This window comes from Ascaphus truei, chromosome 1 (genome assembly GCF_040206685.1).
Source record: "Ascaphus truei isolate aAscTru1 chromosome 1, aAscTru1.hap1, whole genome shotgun sequence".
Classification (NCBI taxonomy): domain Eukaryota; kingdom Metazoa; phylum Chordata; class Amphibia; order Anura; family Ascaphidae; genus Ascaphus; species Ascaphus truei.
In genome coordinates, this window is record NC_134483.1 from 131,431,151 (window position 1) to 131,452,137 (window position 20,987).

General features: G+C 41.3%; 1 protein-coding gene across 6 annotated transcripts in view; it reads left to right on the forward strand.

The window, feature by feature from the left end:
* CNTLN (centlein) overlaps nucleotides 1-20,987 on the forward strand; it is a 307,481-nt gene that overhangs the window by 120,232 nt on the left and 166,262 nt on the right. For all 6 annotated transcript variants that reach the window (XM_075594863.1, XM_075594856.1, XM_075594883.1 and 3 more), the window contains 2 exons: nucleotides 2,439-2,564; nucleotides 15,824-15,924. In XM_075594863.1, the coding sequence (XP_075450978.1) occupies nucleotides 2,439-2,564; nucleotides 15,824-15,924 (227 nt within the window). The remainder of the gene's footprint in view (nucleotides 1-2,438; nucleotides 2,565-15,823; nucleotides 15,925-20,987) is intronic.

Here is a 20,987-nt window from a genome sequence, read left to right on the forward strand (position 1 = left end):
TAGCCACGCTGGTCCCGCTCTTTGGAACAATTTGTCTCGTACAGTTCGCAAGGCCCCTTCTTTGGAAATCTATAAAAACGAGCTCAAGACTTACCAGTTTACCCAGGCATTTACTTTGTGAACTACAACCTGTCCGGCATTTAATAGCTACAGTACCGTCCCATCCTGTATTGTATCTTTCCGTGTGTCAGGTCTTGTTTATAGTCTTAAATGTTTTCTTCTTTTTCCATTTTTGCAACTCTAAAGTGCTTTGAGTCCCATTAGAGAAAAGCGCTGTATAAATAAACTTATTATTATTATTATAATATACTCAAAATAATATGGAGCAACAAAGGTGAATTAAACATTTTGTACTGCAATTTACGTTGAACATGCTTTTCGAAGTAGTAATTATAGAAAAATATTTCTACGGTATATCAAAGGTTCTATGGTGCAAAACTAGGACAGTATGTTTTTGCTAAATCTGATGTATAGTGTTTACGTTATTAGAACTTAGAATTGAGTTTTTATTTATGCTGTTGAAGGTACTGGTAGTTTACTAAGACTGATTAGATTATGTAAAACACAAACACCTTCAGTTTTATTTTTGTGTGTCCTTAGCCAACTTTTTGTTTGCAAAGTGTACTCAAGCAAGTTTTAGCGCTGGATCAATTTATAGAAATGTTGCATATTAATATAATTAACATTATATAGCGGTTTGCCATCTACGTTCTCATTATTAATCTCTTGGAAAGGAACTTTCAACCCCTCGCCCAATCCAAAAAAAGCAAAATATTTCTGTTTGTAACCTATTCTCGAGGATTACTAAATGATTAACATTCCCAACAGTTCAGGAATTAATAAATACAATCTAATCTTCCACGTTAACATGTTTTATATTAAATTATATTGTTCGTTACAAATTAATATTACATGTACATTTTTAAATAAGTTCTGGCACACATCCAACAGCTGATTTCCCAGAGGATCTGTCATAGTCTATTTTACTGCAGCAATCTGTCTCAATTCAGTTTTGTTTTGTTTTTTTATCACACCTGACTCCATAGTGACATTCCTCACATTCATTAGCACAAAGGTAGTAATGCTGCTAGCAGCACTTTTATTTCACTTTGCACTGGTTCAAAATTAAACCTAAAATAACAATTGTAGCAGAAAAACTAAAAATAGAAGAGATCTAATAAACATGGGAAATGTCTGCTTTATTATAATAACATTTGAACTGTTCACACTGGGATAAATTAATTAGTCCATCCAGCCCAGTATCTCAATATCCAGACCAATAGCTTCAAATATTGTTGGTGCTGGAAGGTTGTTAGAATTGTAGAAAACAGGCCTGTATATTCCCAGCCACCTATTTGTGACTGAATAAGATTGTATTGTCACCAATATTGAATATTTCACAGTACCCTTGACCAGAATAAAAGATGAATATATTTTTCCCACAGTGGTACTGAACCCATTGTTCTCTGGAATGACACAAAGCCTTTATTGTGTTTCGTATACAGTATAAAATAATTGAGATGTATGTATGTCTTTATTTATATAGCGCCATTAATATACATAGCGCTTCACAGCAGTAATTCACGTGACAATCATATAAATAACAAATAATACAAATAACACATAATGGGAAGAAGTGCCTCAGACATAAAAATAACATTTAGGAAAAGGAGTCCCTGCTCCAAAGAGCTTACAATCTAATTGGTAGGTAGGAAGAACGTACAGAGACAGTGGGAGGGCATTCTGGTAAATGTGTCTGCAAGGGGCCAAGCTTTATGTTTGAGGTGTAAAGTATTGGCCACGGAGCTAATGGAGGTTTGTTTTAAGGTGGGTCTTAAAGGTGGATAGAGAGGATGCTAGTCGGATATTGAGGGAAAGGGCATTCCAGAGGTGTGGGGCTGTCCGTGATAGAGGTTTAAGGCAGGAGAGTGCTTTAGATACAAAAGGGGTGGAGAGAAGACATCCTTGAGCAGAACGCAATAGTCGAGATGGTGAGATAGGAGCTTAGTGCCATGGTTTTTAAGCTGTGCTCTGTGGGCCAGTATGCAGCAGAAGGTTACCAGAAGTCCAGAGAAACAAATTTGGTAATGATGGAAATGTCAATGTTCAAAACCCAGCAATTTCATTACTTTGCATTCTTCCCCCTCGTGACTATTCAAAGAAAGTTATGAAATCTTATGTAATTGTTTAAGTAATATGAAATATGGAAAGTTGTTTGTTTTAAAATAATATGTTTACTTACATTGGATAAGTACTGTAGACTTTGGTACTCTAAAGTCACAATGCATCTGTAAAGCGTCCCATTGCTCTTAAAAGATTGAAAATCACTGGCATGCAGTAACTCATTTTCCATGGCAGTGGCTTATTGCCATCAATAAGTTATGTTAACCCATTGTGTGATTGAGCAATTTCATGTCAATGTTGTTATAACCTTGCAGGGAAAAAGGCAATAACAAGAGACCCCGACGTGCTGATCATTGGCAACTTCGACAGGAAGACTCTGATGCCGTGTGGAATGAGCTTGCTCACTTTAAGAGGGAACACCGCAAACTATTGGCTGAGAAGTAAGTGTTTGTTCTTTAGTAATTTGGTCACTGGTAATTAATACAAATGTAAAGCAGCAATTCCCCTACTAGAAAAGAAGGCGTTTATTAGGTTGATTGCTGCTTTAGCTCTCAATGTTGCTTGTGGTCATGTCAACTGCATCGAATGTTTGAAAGTAGCCTCTTCAAAACTGGATTTGTAGGCAATATCTGGTGGTAAGTAACTGACTCGGGATCTGGTATGTTTTACAATAGTCCACAATATGCTGTAGTGTTTCACATTTTAATTTAAGTCTGAAAATATTTGCTCAATCTGTCTGTGTAACCGCTATAAAGAATACGGGAAGGTGAAAAAAACAAACATATTGTGCTTCACCATGGCAAGTGGAGATAAAGTCCAATGGGATACTGTAAAAATAGAAAGCGAGTGATTGGACGATATCATGGCTGAAGCTGGGACTGCTTGAGCCACCTGTGCTGAAGCTGGGATATCCTGAAAACCTGACCTGTTGGGGGGGGGGGGGGGGGCATGAGGACTGGAGTTGAGGACCCCTGTGGTAGTATACACACATAGTATTGGACAATCTACATTGATACCAGCAGGGACCCTTTGCAAGCACCAGCGATCCTGTTCATAGTGTGTGAGTACAGCTTGGGTGGAAATAAGGCTGTGGCAAGAACATACCACTATGTTGATCCTCAACAACGACAGTGGAAAAGTAACATGTACTGTACAAGAGCTGCATGAAAAAATCAAAAGCTGATCACAGATTATGTTGAAATAGAAAATTGGAGCAGTTTGTGTCTCTTCATTTAAAAAAAAAATATATATATATTAATCAGTGATATTAACAAGTTCGCCGGCAGTAGCCGAAACGGTGCAGCACAACGCACGAATTGTGTTAATTAATGTGGCTCTCGTCTGTTGGAGGTGTCTCTCTTCATTAGCCTGTATTTTACACACTGCCTTGCATCATTTCAGGAACGAGGTGGTGAGGGGATAACCTAGGCAGCCATCCTCGTTTGATCTCCCTGATACATACGCAATGCAAAATGCTTCAGCTCTCTTGGTTCCCTGCCCTGTCCTGCTAATCCCAGCTGAGCTCATTATGATGTTGCCTCGCTGCTACTCTCGGAGCCAGATCTGTCCAAGCTAATTACTGCTACCAGCCGAGCTGCCTGTTAAGGGTCTGGTGTGGATCTGCTAACATGGTCCTTGGTAGTGACCTGCAAAAAGCACGAGGGAGTTTGCTTTCTTTCTTGCTGCGTACCGCCTGTCCTTTGGGTTTAGTGCTTATCCCCTTCACACAGCTCTCTTTGCTGCAGTCAGAAGAAAAGTTGGTGAAGAAAACTCATACTTGAGAAAACATGCAGTTTGCTGCTTTGATCTCCCATAAATCGGAGGCTATTATGCTCTGCCTGGCAAAGTGTGGAAGCTTCCCTTTTATCATAAAGGTAGCTAATAGAGAATAATTTGCCCGTAGCTGCTGGTTTAACAATGTTTTATATTTGTTTTGTTTTTTTCTGTGATCTAAAACCAGATTATTTTTGTAGGAAACCTTAGCATAACCTACAATTATATATACCCACTTAGATTAACAATGATGAAGGAATTATGGTTTTAGTTGGTGCTTAATTTTAGGGATATACATATACAGTTAAAAGCAACAATCCAGGTTTCATTTTTTTTATTACAGAATTGAAACAGGTGGGCTCCGGACCTGAACTGTTACTTTCAATTCTGGGGAACCCCCTGCTTCTAAAGATACCTCCATAGGGGTGCTGGTATCTTTGCAGGCAGGGAAATTGTATGCCTAACATAACGGTGGCAATTAAATGTCGCGGGCCAATAGGAAGGCGTGATGTCATCATCCATTGCGGCTTCCTATTGGACCATGTGATCAGGACCTTTAAACTTGCCAGAGATACCGGCACCCCTTATGGAGGCAAGTATCTCAGGACGCAGGGAGTCCCAGGAGCTGAAATCAACACAGTTCAGCTCTGGAGACCCGCCGCTTCCATCCTGTAATTAAAAATAAATGAAACCTGGATTGCTGCTTTAAGTACCTACATAATAGGGTTGTCTGATGTGATGTTCATAGTTTTTCATGTCGAACCAGAGAGAGAGAATCCGTGAATACATACCTACAAATAGCCATCTAACTATCAAATATGAATAGTCATAGGAAACAAGTATAAAATGAGTTTATCATGATCATTTAACTTGAGTAAACGTAATGTATTCACTGATTACACTGGCAAGTGTATTCATACTTTAATATTTATCTGAGAGTTTCTAATGGAATATTTTTAGTTGTGATACTTGATATCTTTTTTCTATGATACTTGTTACTAGTCAATTTATGCAAACTACTCATGCACATTGTGTGTGTGAGTTCCAGGCACACAGGGTCCTTTTTCAGAGGAGCACTTTGACATTTATAAATGTATGGTCAAAGCAGACTGTGTTACAAAATAGAAGATTTTTTTTTTTAATGCTAATCTGTGTCAAGGTTAGACAATATAAATATATATATAACTAACATTACATATTAATACAATGGACATTTCTTCAGTAGACCTGGGTGTTAAGTATCAAGCTAAAAAACGACCCTTTTGCCATTGAATCAATGCTATGAATGGCATTTTCAATATGCATTAATGTATCCAGATTGTTTGCAACGGTTTTCACTACTTTGATAAACTGACCCTACAATCTTAAAGTCTCCAGACTGCACACAGTTCGAGAGATGTTTTGGGGAATTGTAATATTAATGTTATCGTTCAAACATGAAGAAAAAGGAACCCAGTCTTCAAGCACTCAGTCACAACAGTTGTATAATTGTATTAATAATATACTTTATTTATACTGTACCATGAAAAAAAAAAAGGGTGTTAAAATACGATTAAATAGTGTGATTCAACAGCACGTGACTGTATCATTGGTAACCCACCTATGGCTAGGTGGGTAGATGGTGAGTAAGGAGATCCCTAATAGATACGCGGGATCTGTCGCTATAATTTTAGCTACCTAAAGATATAGGGAAGGAGCCGTAGAGAGCCCACTTGAAAAGTTGTCTCAATGTGGATGTATCAGGGCGTATAATACGCACTAAATTGACACACTTAAAAAAGTATGTACATAGGCACACTTAGGCATGATATGCGGTAGGTAAGACCTGTATGGTAAATACCCGTGAATGATGGTGTAATAGTAGCTAGATAACCTCACTGATGCTGTCAAGGCAAGGTATTGATTCTAAAAGGGGGTACCCCAGACTGATACACTTGCCAGGTCTATAATAGTGACCTGTATAGCCCACACTACAGGAGATAAGTGCAGACTGGTATGACAGATACCCAGGTAAGGTGTAAGATTAATGGCATAATTGAGGCATAGGATAGAGCCACTTGAACACCTGTACTGCAATTGGTGTCTTATATGGAAACACCGTATATTGTGTAAATACATATATGAGTGTTTAAAAAAGTGGCAAATACCAATATATGCACACCCTCACTCCTATCAGTGAAAGTATCAGTGGTATCTATCTATCTATGACAGCAAATGCACTCAACTCTGTACCCAACAGATACACGCTGTGTAAATGTGCTAAATGCAGACCCTCAGCACACGTAAGCAATTCACCCTTGAAGTGACAGGGTGATTGGGTGCGCAAATGGGTGTAGCATGAAGACAGCCACCACGGTATTTCAGTGGTAGAACATTAATCAGCGCTGACAAGTGAGGCTGTTATAGGAAACTCACAGCTTAGCTCACTGGGATGATGCTCAGGAGGCAACGCCTTAAGTGCACATAGAGAATGCCAGTGTTAACAGCTGATGATCGAGTGTATCAATGTATGAATGTACACACTTTTTTAAGTGTGTCAATTTAGTGCGTATTATACGCCCTGATACATCCACATTGAGACAACTTTTCAAGTGGGCTCTCTACGGCTCCTTCCCTATATCTTTAGGTAGCTAAAATTATAGCGACAGATCCCGAGTATCTATTAGGGATCTCCTTACTCACCATCTACCCACCTAGCCATAGGTGGGTTACCAATGATACAGTCACGTGCTGTTGAATCACACTATTTAATCTTATTTTAACACCCTATTTTTTATTCATGGTATAAATAAAGTATTTTAATATTACAATTATACATCTGTTGTGACTGAGTGCTTGAAGACTGGGTTCCTTTTTCTTCTGTATACAATTACATCTCCATCCAGTCAGCACCTCACCGTGGTTTAACACTAGCTGTGCGGGTTTTTCTTTACGTGTAGCACGTTCAAACATGAACTCTACTGCAGGATCTGTGTAGAATTTTCTTTTGGTCTGATAAAGGATCATGAAAGTTTGCATCAAATTTACATTTTGGAGATTATTATGATTTATTTTTTTACTCAGCACTCTGTGTTGGTAAAGTAAAAGGTAAGTAGAATAGAGGAAATTGGAGGAGCACTACTATAAGTAGAAAAAAGAAGGTGCGTATCCTATAAAAAATTATTTATTGGTCATGGATAAAAAAGGGGGCACAGGAGAACCCCACCAACGTTTCACGCTTCACAGAGCGCTTTCTCACCTTGAGACAGCTCTCACCTTGAGACAGCTCTCACCTTGAGAAAGCGCTCTGTGAAGCGTGAAACGTTGGTGGGGTTCTCCTGTGCCCCCTTTTTTATCCATGACCAATAAATAATTTTTTATACGATACGCACCTTCTTTTTTCTACTTTTTGATACTTATAGTAGTGCTCCTCCAATTTCCTCTATTCTACTTGTCTACTCCGTGGACGGAAACACACCTGGGACCCCTTACCTGTGGATCGCATGGACTATGCAGCACTCAAAGTGAGTTATTCGCTTGCTACATGTTTTCCTGTTCAGGACTTTATTTGTTTAGACATTTTGGTACGTTATAGGGTGTCATTATACTTAATTGTCCTGGTATTATTGTATACCATAGTGTCACTTATCAGTGAGCTTACTATCCAGGGTTCCAACTCAGTACCTGTCTTCTATCAAGCGTATGTTTAGGGGTCCCCCCTCACAAGTATCTGGTTATTTATTTATCCACTATACGGCTGCGAAGTCTATAGCACTACGCATATACCAGGTCTAACGTAAAAGGTAACATAATCTGCAAATCTAGTTTTCTGCAGTATGGATTATTATATCATAATTCTTTGTCATGAAACACGTTTTAATGCTACTGCTGCGACACACTTTATTCGAGCAAATACCCAGTATGTACCTGGCAGATACCTGGAATGCGCCGCTCCTCACCTCTGACAAGCCCCGTTGCATTTGCCTTCCCAGCCTGGGTTCATGCCTGGCTGATGGACGGCTGATCTGTTAAATGATAATGATTAGGATTTAATAGGCTGCAATGCTTCGCGTGTCTACCAGATGGCATAAATTCATGAATTGTAATGCAGTATATATATATATATATATATATATATATATATATATATATATATATACTGTGCAGCATTGCAGCCAGCGGGAATAAAATGCTTCAATCCCTGCCTGGAAAATAACTCAATGCACTCGGGCAGAAAACAGTCACAAACCTCAATACACCCGGGTATACCCGAATTCGTGGGACTAGCCGAGCTCGAATAAAGTGTGTCGCCAGTGTATAAATTATATTAATGTTATCACAGGGAAATTTAAATGCTGACATGTTTACATTATTCTTGGATGTCACATTATATCAAAATAAGGAAAATGGTATTGACTTTACATTTGCGAGAAAGCAAAACCAGAAGTAGATGAAAAAATGTGATACTTTTTTTTCGTGCTCCAAAGGGGAATGCAATTAATATACAGAATAACATTACAAATGCAAGTTTTGTTCTTGTATAAAATATTTTAATTTGCCGTTGATAAATGCATTTGGTTACAATGGAACATATTAAACAAATAAAATGTTAGTAAAATAATAACTAAAAAAAAATTCATTAGAAAAATGTGATTCATTTGGATTTTCATTTCAGATACTTTTTTTGCGATAATTCTGCAGTCAGGAGGAAAATTGTGTGATACGCACAGTTTATCAATTCCTCATAGTCAAGCACTCTTTACTGGCACCCATTTTCCAGAAAGGACAAACTTCCTGCACTTGTCCAGGGGGGACTTGTCCTAAGAGTCATCGATCCTGTAATATGTCAACTTCTTTGCTGTTACAATAACTTGCCTTGGAGCTATCTCTTATTATATTAGAGCAGTGTTTCTCAACCAGGGCGATTGTGAACCCTGGTGTGCTCTGACCTTCGGCCAAAGGTGCCACGGCCCCAGGGGAAACCTCAACTGGCTGGTTTGCAAGCATTTCCCACGCTGCCTGGAGACGTATAATAAAGGTTGCGATCCATCTCTCCTCTCTCAGCCTGGCATAGAAGGAGCCTCTACATCTTCTGACAGCGCAAGACACGCCCGCTGAGCTGCAGACAAGTTTGGGGTGTGTGGAAGGAAAGAGGGCGTTGTGTGGGGAGACTAGTGCTTTTTGAGGGGAAGGTATGTGGTGTACGAAAGAGAAGGGGGATGAATGTGACATTTATGATTAAGAAAGAGGATGAAGTGGGGTTTAATATAGAGTGAGAGTAAGAGGGTGAATGTGGAGTGTGTAGGAAGAGGGGGTTTGAAATGGCGGGCGAGTGTGTATACATGGAAATGAGGAGGGGATGAGTGAGGTCTAAAGGTCGGGTATTCCCCCAAGATTTAAAATAATCTGTCAGGTGTGCCCTTCCTCAAAAAAGGTTGATAACATCATGCAATATATTGCAATATGTTTGAGGTACAAGTGATCATAAAGGCTATGCCTGTGAAACCCAGCATTTATGCAAACATCTGGTGTAACCCCTCTTTATTCCCCTGTATTTGCAACTACTAGGGCGGGAGCCTGAGTCCACCTTGCCTGTATTGTAATGAAACTGGTCAGACAACACGAGGTGACGTAGCTTTTGGGGCAACAATACTTTATAAGAATGTAGTTGTGAAGTCACACAGTCGGTCCGTTTTGTGACCCTCTTGGAGGAACTCAAATAATCCACAAATGATATTACACACACACACGGGAGCCTGACACATGTAACGATAGCTGCCCTAGTGTTCCAGAATGTCACAAGTGCAATACTTGTGCCAGCACAGCGGAGGAGCTCATTGATGCAGTAAGGAGAGTTATACTGTAGTTGCAGGCCTGTACTAATGCAATGTGTGCATGCATAGAGGATACCGCAGTGTGGTAGGGTGAACCCCTGGACTCTTATACATTCGGAGTACTCACTGTACCAGACCCATGGCGGGTTATCCCCTTGATCCGGACAGGGGATGCTCCAACGCCACACCGTCTGCCTGCCTTTGTCCTGACTTGGGACAGGGACTTCCTCACTGTTTCCCCATCTGCAGCAGCTCTGACTCATCCCTTCACATCCTGCCCTCTATCTTTCTCTTGGCTCCTTCTTTGGTGTGTTACCATTCTCTGATACCCAATCACATGAACCCCTGGAAGGGTTCACAGTCATTGGCCAGAGGGCATGTCCATCGTTGCCCCAGGTATCCCTGAAAGGGGGGTTACACTTGTATGACAAGATGACCTACAAACCCAGCTTCATTTTTCATCCATGCATTCAATCTGACAGTGAAATTTCCTTGTACACTATATCCCAGGATATAGCATTCTACCCAACCTATCAACGGTCCTCCATTTCATCAATGAGTGTACTTTTGCAAGTGTCTTTGGTGTTTATGCTTATTTGTCCAGAAACAGAGTACAGTATCAGTATTGTACAGGAGGAATGCATTTTTGATGGAAAGAGGAATGCTAGATCGAGTGGCTGTATTCTGAGGCTTGAGGATAAGAGGTTCACTATAAGAATATTGGAACCGTGAAACAGCCTCTCGGCATACGTGCTTAAAGCCAATGCATGAGATAATTGAAAGCTTGTTGGTATATACTGTACATAATGGTATCCTAAAGATAAAAGAAGGCGAGGAAGCAATTGGGACCTAAGGCTTCATAGCAGGTAAGGCTGGGGTTGGGTACGGCAAGTGATCCTTGATCTTTTGTCTATCTACATTCCTGTGCTTAAATGGCTATGCCACCCTCCCCCTCCCCCACCCCCCAAATGTACCTACTAATATTGTAGATGATGCAGTAAAAAAAGCTGGTAATTGACTAACAATAATAATGTGAAAACGCTGCACACAGTAAATGATTTAGTGTAAATGAATAAATGTTTACGGAAGAGATAACTAATAATAAAATATTCAGTTCTTAAACTAGTATATGAAGACTAAGCGGCTTATTTAAGTTGTGATCGGCCAAAAAACCTCACATTGACTTAAAGCTGTAGACCAAGCCATATCCTACATGTTATTTTTTTTTAAATAAATCAGTTCTGTACTATGAGAAAATACACATTTTTTTTAAACAACTCTGAATTACATTTTTAATGTATAATGTAACAAGCATTTTTTGTTCTTATAGCAACCATTTACAAAGTCACATCCCCTTCCTCTTCTGAAACAGGCTCTGGCACACCCCTTTTTGAGCGCTATCCTCTCTAGCAGTGCACCAATTGTATCTAGTGACTGCCTGGTCACATGATCTTCCCCACAGAACTTTGCATCTTTGTTCCTTTTCTGCACTGACAGCCATTTAATGAACCCCCGAGAGGAATCTTTGCTGATCGATCACAGGAGAACGGATCGATCGGCAGCTTGGCTTATTTCCTATCATTGTGTGGATTGTATTGATGCACATATTAAAGGGGAAACCCACCAAAAAACTGCAGCTAGGACTGCTACTTTAAGTGTGTGTTTTCAAAAAGCCACTGTGTCTTTGTAGCCTATGTCTCGGAGCCTCTCTCTCTCGCTGGGTCTCTCTCTCTCGCTGGGTCTCTCTCTCTCGCTGGGTCTCTCTCTCTCGCTGGGTCTCTCTCTCTCTCTCTCTCTCTCTCTCTCTCTCTCTCTCTCTCTCTGGGTCTTAGTCTGTCTCTCTCATAGATTAAAAAAGGATAAATTCATTTTAATATATGTACATAAACTTGAAATATGTATAGATGATCAGAAAACATAGCAACAGGTGCTTAGGAGCTTCTTCTATATCTGCCAAAGTGGCGGGATGGGTTGTTTTCGGACAAATATCCCCATTGAAGTTAAGAAAATGGTCACATTAGCTGCATCCGTGGATATAGAATAGGTACCGTAAGGCCTTATTCAATATTGAATTTCGCAGAATATATCCCAAATAACTGATTCAGTGCATAGAGAATTGGCCCCCTGGGGGTTATTTTTTCAACAAACTTTCATTTACTTCTAGGGGAGTTTTCATGCTATAGCGCTCTGATCTGCACTGTTGCTGTTTAATGAATAACCCCCTATTAGAACAGATTCAGATGAGTCCAGCCCTTTAGAAGCTAGAATCAAAATCTACATTAATCCACTATCAAGAACAAGAAGTATCATTGCTCAACTTGAAAAACGGTGCCCTGCTGAGTGTGACCACTATAGACATGATTTTGGACTTTGAATTTAATGAAGTGTAATACTTTTTTACATACTGATTTTCGTTTCATCTAGATTGCTAATAGGTATTACAAGTAATGAATCTCTGTTGCCAAAGTCCATAGTGAATTTTCATTTCGCATATTTTCAGGGACCGTACTGTGAACGTCTACTTCAGCTCGTTTATTGGTTTTTGTATGCTTCTGTTAATCATATGGTTGATTTTAATATTGTAAATAAATATATTGTTGTGTTTTATTTAAATACCACTTTTGAGCACATTCACGTTAGACGGTTCCACAGACAAACCTGCAGCAGGGATTCTGGGTAATGACATGCATATGAGCACTCGTGTGTCACTTTTTGCTGCTTGTCTGTCCTGCTGTAAGTAGGAATTACATTAGAGCCAAGATTCACCCATTCCCCTATTGCTTTATTATACTGCACCATTATTGTGTATATCTTTTATTTTTTTGGGTGTGTTCCTGAGAATACCGCTCCCTTCCCCCCTCCCTGTGGATCAAGACTACCTCGTTAAGGAATCTGCACATATACCTTGGAAGGTGGAGAAGTGTGTTTTTCTGGGATACACACCATTCTTAAGTATTGCATTTTGTTATTTCACTTAAATACATTAAGGTGTCTATTAGCGCAGGTACAAGTCATTTGGTTGCACATGCTTGTCTGTTTTGACATATTTTTTAAGAAGCAGATTGAAACGACCTTCTGTGCTCTATAGTACCTACATTTTTCCCTGCAGAATTCCATGACTCTTTCACACTTTAAATTCCCATCCTATCAATAAGCCATATGCATCTCTTTTAATCTAACTTCAAGGCTTGATTCAAAGCATAAATCTTCCCGTTTTGTGTATCAAATCTTAGGTTTTTAATAGTGATGTACCGGGTAATTACCCGTCTAAGGCTGTGGCCACGCGGCCCCTGAGTGCGCTCATGTTTGAGAGAGGTGACGTCACCAACTTTCCAAGCATGAGCACTCGGCTGTCCTTCAATAATTTTAGGGGGGTAGGGCGGCGTGTCGTTAAAGGGATGGGGCGGGTGGACGGCTAAAGGCTGCTGTGATTGGTTTGTTACTGGTGCACTTTCATTGCTTACAGAAGGGTCATATGACCATTCTCAGCGCCTGGAAATTTAATTTCCATGTCTCTCCAAGCGGCGAGCTTTGGAGAGCGTACGTGCACGTGCACACGAGCGTGGCCGTACTTATTAGGAATCACTGAAATTTTAGTGCCAAGTGGCAAGCGTGCTCAGCGGCAGTGTGGAGGCAACCTTATGTGTCACTTTTTTCGGTACCCAGAAATGATACGGACCCGGCACAAGGGGACTGGGACCAGGCGCATGGTAATTTCTGTTGTGCTCCCTCTTACCTGCAGCCGGCGGCGGAGGGTGAGGAAGACCGCTGCGAAGGGTGAGGATGACCACGGCGACATCGTGGGAGCAGCGACAGACATCCTGATGGAGGTGGTGGTACCAGAAAATGTCCTTGTTGAGCCGGCCCTAGAGCAGCGGAACACATCACAGCTGATGCCAGTGGGAGCCAGGGAACATGTGACCAGAGCAGGAGCGCTACTATTGGCAAGCCAGCTCCTCACTGGCTTTCCAATAGTAGCGCTCCTGCTCCAGTCACATGTTCCCCGGCTCCCACTGGCATCAGCTGTGATGTGTTACGCTGCTCCCGCGCCGGCTCAACAAGGACGTCCTCTGCTGCCACCGCCACCACCACGATATTTGCCGCTGCTCCCACGATGTTGTCGTGGGCCTCCTCACCCTCCGCCGCCAGTTGTAGGCAAGCCAACGCTACCCGGCTTATATTGGAATCAAGGAAATATGAATGCAATTTTACTTTGCCATTCATATATTAGTTTTATTCATAATTCTTAATTTAAAAAGCATTATATGCAAATTCCACTCTGTCTCTATATGGAAAATCAATTTGTAACGATGCGCGGAACACGCCCCCTGCGGCGTGTCCCTTCCTTACCTGTTTACTTCTGATCGCCGCCCTCTAGCTGCGAGTCAAGATCCTGTGTCTTTAAGGATTCTGAAGCAAGCAACGCCATCTTACTTTCTGGCAAACCCTGCTCTCTTCCTCCTTACAGGAAGTAAGCCTCTCTTTGACTTTCTCTCTGCTATTAGTCTTTTGCTACCAGCCCTGGTGCCTGCTGGTACTCATCGCATACTGTTCCTGCCTGGACCTCCTTGGGACCTTTACTTATCTCCTGTGGATTCCGGAGGACTGGGAAAGTCACTATTATACTACAGAGGTTTGTTTACCATCGGGTAGTGTAGGTACCTGCTTAGTAGGGTTCACCTTGACATGGTAGCAGGCTTATAATTCCTTGGCCAATGGATTAGACTAAGAACCCTTATGTTATGTTTAGTTTCGCTGCACCTTGCTGTTTTTGTTACTATGCCTTTAAGAAGTCTGGACGTTCTCCAAGAAGCAGTCCTTCTCTGGATGTTACCTTGTGCTCTGGACTCCATGCCCATGTTCCATGTTCCTGGTTTCCGTTTCCAGACTCCCGTGCTGAAGCGTTGGCTTCCCACAACCCCGCGTTGGTGCCCGAGAACGCGCGCAATCCCACTCTGCTGTCAGAGCATGCGTGCACATGCAGCTGGATCAGTCGTGTCTCTGTGCTTGGCTCCGCACCTCCGGACGCGTCGCGCATTCTCATGCGCGCGGTGCGGTCATGTGACTACGTGCGCCGATCCCCAGCTGCGCGGCAACTTACTCCCTTCGTATCCCCTGCGGCCTCCCCACCTCGCTAACGGGTCCTTCCCCCTTTCTCCCTGCGCTTGTGAGGAGAGCACAAGTGTGACACAATTCTCCTAAAAACCTTGCCTGAGGTGAACAAGATACGTGGGAGCAGTTGAAGACACACTGAAACCGCATATAATGGCGATTCATTAAGCAGTCTAATGTGAGTGCAAGTCTCACCCTTTGCCCGTCATTATACATTATTGACATACAGTATTACACTATTTTCTCCTTTTTTGTTTCTTCTCCCTGTGCAAATCCATGGATCCATGCGCCTAAGAGACTTTCTTCTTCATGTCGGTTCTATATAAAGGGGGTGGAATCCCTTTTAGACTCTGGCTGCAGGATCAGGAAAACGCCATTTAATCCCCAGTTTAGTTACACTCGAAGACTTTATATTTTGTGAGCTGTACTGTATGTATATCCACATAGACACATTTTCTTGGAACACTCTATTGTAATTCATGTATATTTTTGTTCACATTTTTGGAGGAGACCGCTCTTCTTGTTTGCACCACACTATTTGTACTTTTTTTTCCCTTCACAATATTAATATAACTATACTGAGTTACAATATCATAGTTTATATCCAATGGCATTATTTCTTTAGTACAACAAATATATCAGGGTATACTTGAAAATGAGATGTACTGTATACCCAAGATCGCTTTCGTTGTAAAATATGTTTAAATAAATGTTTTTAGCAGTTGTTGTAATGGATAAATTATATTTTAAGATCATTATTTCTACGTACTGGTTGGAAATACCTACTCTGTATTTGAGCGTTGATCTTTAGCTTTATCATATTTGCCTTGTTATGAAGTTTTTCCTGTCAATATGCTAAAAAACTTTGCTTGACAAGGATGAATTTCCAATGACCTTGTAATTCACTAAATAAACAGCATTCGTTTCCCGCTACTAATGCATGTCTTCTATACGTTAGTTTTTATCACTTTTTTATGTTTCATTATCTGAATCTCTTACAGAATGAACTTGGAAGAAGAGATGGATCAGCTTAAGGTGCAGGCATCTACAGATAAAGCCACTATACAAGAACTAAATGTTTGTCTTCAGCAAGAGCGAGAAGGTATGCTTATTTCTACTGTACCCACACACCCACACACCCACACACACATGGCCATTTTCACCAAGTGGTTCCAAGCCATAAGGCACCTTAAGGCCCATGTTCAATACTCAGCGGTGCACATAAAGGCCCCTATTCAATACTCGATGATGCTTTCAGCTCTTTTCACTTGTGCTTCACAGAACATTGAATGGGGGTCAAACTGACGTTCCCAAGGTCATAAAGAGTGCTCACTGGGATTTGAACCTAGTACATATGGTTCAAAACCAGCATCGCTACCACTCCTTCTCTTCAGTTTATTATAGTAGTGGAGTTTTTTTGTTTTATGAACCAGGTGTCATTAATTTGGGAACAAGAAAGTATTAGCATTCATCAAAAAGGATGATCACAGGAAGGTAACAGATTAAATTAATTAGCATCATCTTTGTAAATCTATGCAACAGTACTGAGCTGTCACAGCTGTGGCATTGTAGTAAATACCTTTGAGATAAGAAAAGGATATTAATGTAAAGATACCTATTCTATCCTGCTGTGTTTTTAATGTTTTACCTGCTTTAGTTGGCAACATCTTTTTGAATCATGCTTAATTTAGTTTACACACACACGTTTTAATTGGCTTTGACAAGATCCTGAGACAAAAGATATGTCTAATTCAGTCTAACAACCACGTTAGTCACTGTTTATACCTGGAGGAATGCTAATCTGTAGAGAATAGTGGTACTTTCTTCTTCTGCTTTGTTTTTAAATCAAAAGTTTTCCAAATTGACCCGGAGTATTTGCATATGGTTTAAAATAATTATATCAAAGCAAATTTACACATGAACGAGGATTTTTGTTTCTCACCACGCAAATGGCTTTGGTTGCCTCGCATAGCCCTGTGACATATATAAGATTTAATTTTTGTCTGTGCTTTGGAAGTTGTTTTATCCTTTCAAGATTTGCATACAATGATTTATTTTGTACAAAAGAAAAATATATATTTTTTCTTGGCCAACGGTTGTTTTGTTCCATATGTTCCTGGAGGGTCAAAGGTCCAAAAGCTTGACTTTGAAATCAGTTGGTCAATAAATGTTTCTAAACAATTTTTTTTTTTTAACCAACTTTTTTGGCTATTCGATATGGGACCCGTGTTTGCTTGGCTAATATCTCTATTCTTGACAACCTTCTATCCTTTCCTTATTCAGATAGATGCTCTCTTCACTATTTCTTTTAACCGAATCCATCACATTTTTCAACAACTCAAAATCTCAATACAATACACTATCTCTTGACCTACTCCTTAGCCACTAACGTACCATGTACTTCTATAGGCCAACATTCTCTTCCCTGTCTCTTTAAATGGGTGTTTTCAGATCTTTATCACATACTTTATACTCTATCCCATTGGCCTCAAAGAACTTAATGGTCGTTTCCAAAGCATTTCAGAATTACCTTCAGACAGCTTTCTTGCAGTATCTGAATTTTTATCTTCAGTAAAGACTGATTTTTGAGACAGATACACTGTGTTTGAAATGTGTGTATGGATTGATAGATACATTAAACAAAGTTGAACCCCTTTAATTCCAGAGGGACTCAGGCTTCTGAGTGCCACAGCACCTTGGCATGCGCAGTCATAGGATCTCTCCTCAGGAGCTATCAAATAATCGTGACAACATGAACGGAAGAGGTTGAGTTCTCGTACCTCTTCTGTTTGGCAGCCATGTTGCGTACCCTGGGAAGCGGGGTCCTCCCTGATGGATCGCGGGAGAACCAATTGAGCAGCGATGTAGATATTTGCATTGCAAGGAACTGCTGTATTTATTAAAACAAAATCGAATCAGAGGAAATGCCCCTTTAAGCCCAGATCCACAGAGCTCAGTTTAGTCCCCTGGTGTGGCATTAATTGAATTTAATGTAGCTTGAAGACTAACGGTGTATCTTCACAGGACAATACAGGAATAAGTAAAGCCATGTTTTTTCCTGTAAAGAGCATAGCATTAACTATAACTGGCGCTAGTGATAGTGACATGCAAATTATGTTCGTTCTGGAACTCAATCGGGGGCCGGTTAATTTGGGCACACTGGTGTTCAGGCGAGATGTCGGCTTTGGTCTGGACGGTGGTCATACGGGCAAGCCACCACAAAATCATCTACCATCTCGGCGGCTCTATGGGCCGTCTCGGGCTTGCGAACCAGGACCCACTCACATACCTTGGGGATACACTTGAGCAAGAATTGTTATTTTATGAAAAAGTCATGCAGTTATTTCAAGGTAGCTGCCTCTCTGCCGATTACCCACCGCTTCAGGTAGTGGGTAAGCCTGAACACAATCTCTCTGCATTTGTATCCTGGGGAGACAGTTGCAGGGTCCGGACTTGCAGCCAATTGGACTCTGGGCTAATAGCATAGAGGAGCTGCTTCATAACCTCGTGGTCCCCAGCTTCTTCCATGTCTATCAGTAGGCTTCCGTGGCTTTTCCACTCAGCTACAGGGACAGAAATTACACCCAATCGGGCATTGGGGAGCTGATGAAGGTGTCGCCTATTTTCAAAAGATCTCAAATAGCCGGCGATTTTCTCCTTAGCATCGTTAAACTTCTGGAAGCTGTTGTAGCTTAGTTGTAGCTTGGTGTGGAAACCAGCACTGTTCTGTCGCCAGGTTCTCAACTAGGAAGCAGATAACAGCCACCCACTCCTCCGGAATGGTGTTGGGCTCCAGATCTGCCAACCTCTGCCAGATGGAGGATATAGGTTCCTGAGGTGCAACTTTGTCGTTGGTCTCACTGTCTGAGCTTAGCGTCCTGGTCTCTGCCCCTCGGGGCCATGCTGGAGCCAAGGAGCCGATTTACTCCTTGCTCCATGCTATCCTTTAACACCTCTCCGTCATTCTGTAAAAGATCCCGGAGAATGCCTGCCTTGGACAGTCCCTCAATTGGTGCTCTGACTTCTTGACACTGAGTCACCAATGTCTCCTTTGTCGAGCCTCAGTACCGGCCAGCAATCTTCTTTAGCTGCATGGTCGGCTATACCAAAATACAGTACAAGGGATTGTAAGCTCTGCGGGTCAGGGATTTCCTTTCCTATTGTCTGATCTTATTATACTATGATTCCCTCTACTCTCTTGTAAAGCGCCAAGTACAGCTGTGGATGCTATATAAATAAAGATATACATAAATTCTGTGCGACCGTAACCCTGAGTTCTGAGATCTCGAATCCAAGACCTTTTCAGTGCTGAAAACCCGCAAGTATTTAAGCCCAGAGTTTGGAGATCTCACTTTTGTCACCAGAAAGATGTCACAAACGGGGTTGACCAAACTAACTTTGAATCATAATCACCAAGCAGAACCGGGTTTAACAAACAGTGAATTTAGTTAGCAAATGATTACAGTAGCAACTAAAACACACACATCCTTCTCCTCTCTTTGTCATCTCTAGCTAAAGCCCTCTTTTGGGGTCTGGAGCGGAGAAACACTAAGACACACATAACGTTACGTTAGTGAATGATAACACAATGTTATGCTACAACAAAGTGATGTTAAATCAATGCTAATGAGATGTAGTTCGGACTTTTGTTTTTGCATGTAATTAGTTTTGAGGTTACCTGGACAGGGCCAGCCTTAGTCATTTTGGCGACTTGTGGGAATTTTTTTTGTTGCCCCCCTCCCCCTTACTAGGATACTCCGGATTCGACCGGGGCCCCCTCATGTTGACATTGTTGCCAATTTCACACCTCGTGAGCCCCCTCCTCTATTCCCCCCCCTCCTCTATTCGCCCCCATCCCATGTATTTCCCTCCCCGCCTATCTCACTCTTACCCCCCCTCACTCTCCCTCCCTTCACCCCTCTCTCCCCCTTCACCCCTCACTCCCTCTTACACCCCCTTTCTCACTTCCCCACCCCCCTCCGCTATCGCTCAACAACCTCTCTCTCACTCATTCCCTCCTCTCCCCACCTGGCGCCCCCCCAGTCCCTCCCACAATACGCACACAAAATACACACTTACCCTACATGCCCCAAATACATACTTGCGCTATCCCCCCAAATACATACTTAGACCATCCCCAAGGTAAGTAAAAGTATATCTCCCATGATGCTGCGGACCTCCCTCACTGTTCCACGTCGGGTCTATCTCATATGCCGGTGGCTGTGGGGGTCTCGGCCACACTGGAATTGGGCCTGCTCTAGTGACAGAAGGAGGCAGGCCCGCAGCAGATCGATAGGCGCGGTCCTTCAACGCACCCCCAATTGCTTGGCGCCCTGATCGACCGTGCCTATGGATCTACCCTAAAGCCGTTATATAGCCTGAGTTAACATCAAATTCTGAATAATTTATTCTGAATTTCATGTTATCTCAAGCAACATAACATCCGTTTCTGTTGTAGGTAGCCCTGATTTTAAAGCGCTTTGTGCATCCAGCCCTTAAGATCACTCTGTTGTACAGAGGTTAGGAAGGAGAGTGCATTTTTTCAAATTGCCAATGACACTCTTGGGAAGAGCTAAAAAGTCCCTGGACAGAAATACATAGAGATAATGATAACTACCAAAGCATTCATTAGAAAGAGTTTATTATATCTATGTATCTACAAATATGTAGTAGAGGCATTTCTCTTGTAACAAAACAATAACAAAATTGCATTTTATCCAATTATGATAGTGATATTGCTGCCTTTATCCATCTCCTTATATATCTTCGTTATCCTGCATACGGAAACACAAGCCGTTCTTCTGCTGATAGTTTAGTAGAGTATACGATGAAGATTAAGTGCACATGTGGTAGCATATTAAATTATATAGGCTCAGACAATGTTAAAAATGAATAAATGTTAACACATGAAAAATCACAGGTTTGATAAAAATATATAGAAAAGGGAAAAATGGCAGAGCACTACAAAAAGTGTCCAAAATGTAATGAAGAGGAAAGTGCGTTTCCCATGAAAATATTATTTATTGGTCATAAGACAAAAAAGGCAAAGGGTAGCCCCACCATAATTGATAAAAGTATACTATGAAACTTAAACACACAAATGTGGTACCAAATGAAAGTACATGCTGAGTAGTTCGTAGTTAAAAAATTAAAAAGCACAAAAAA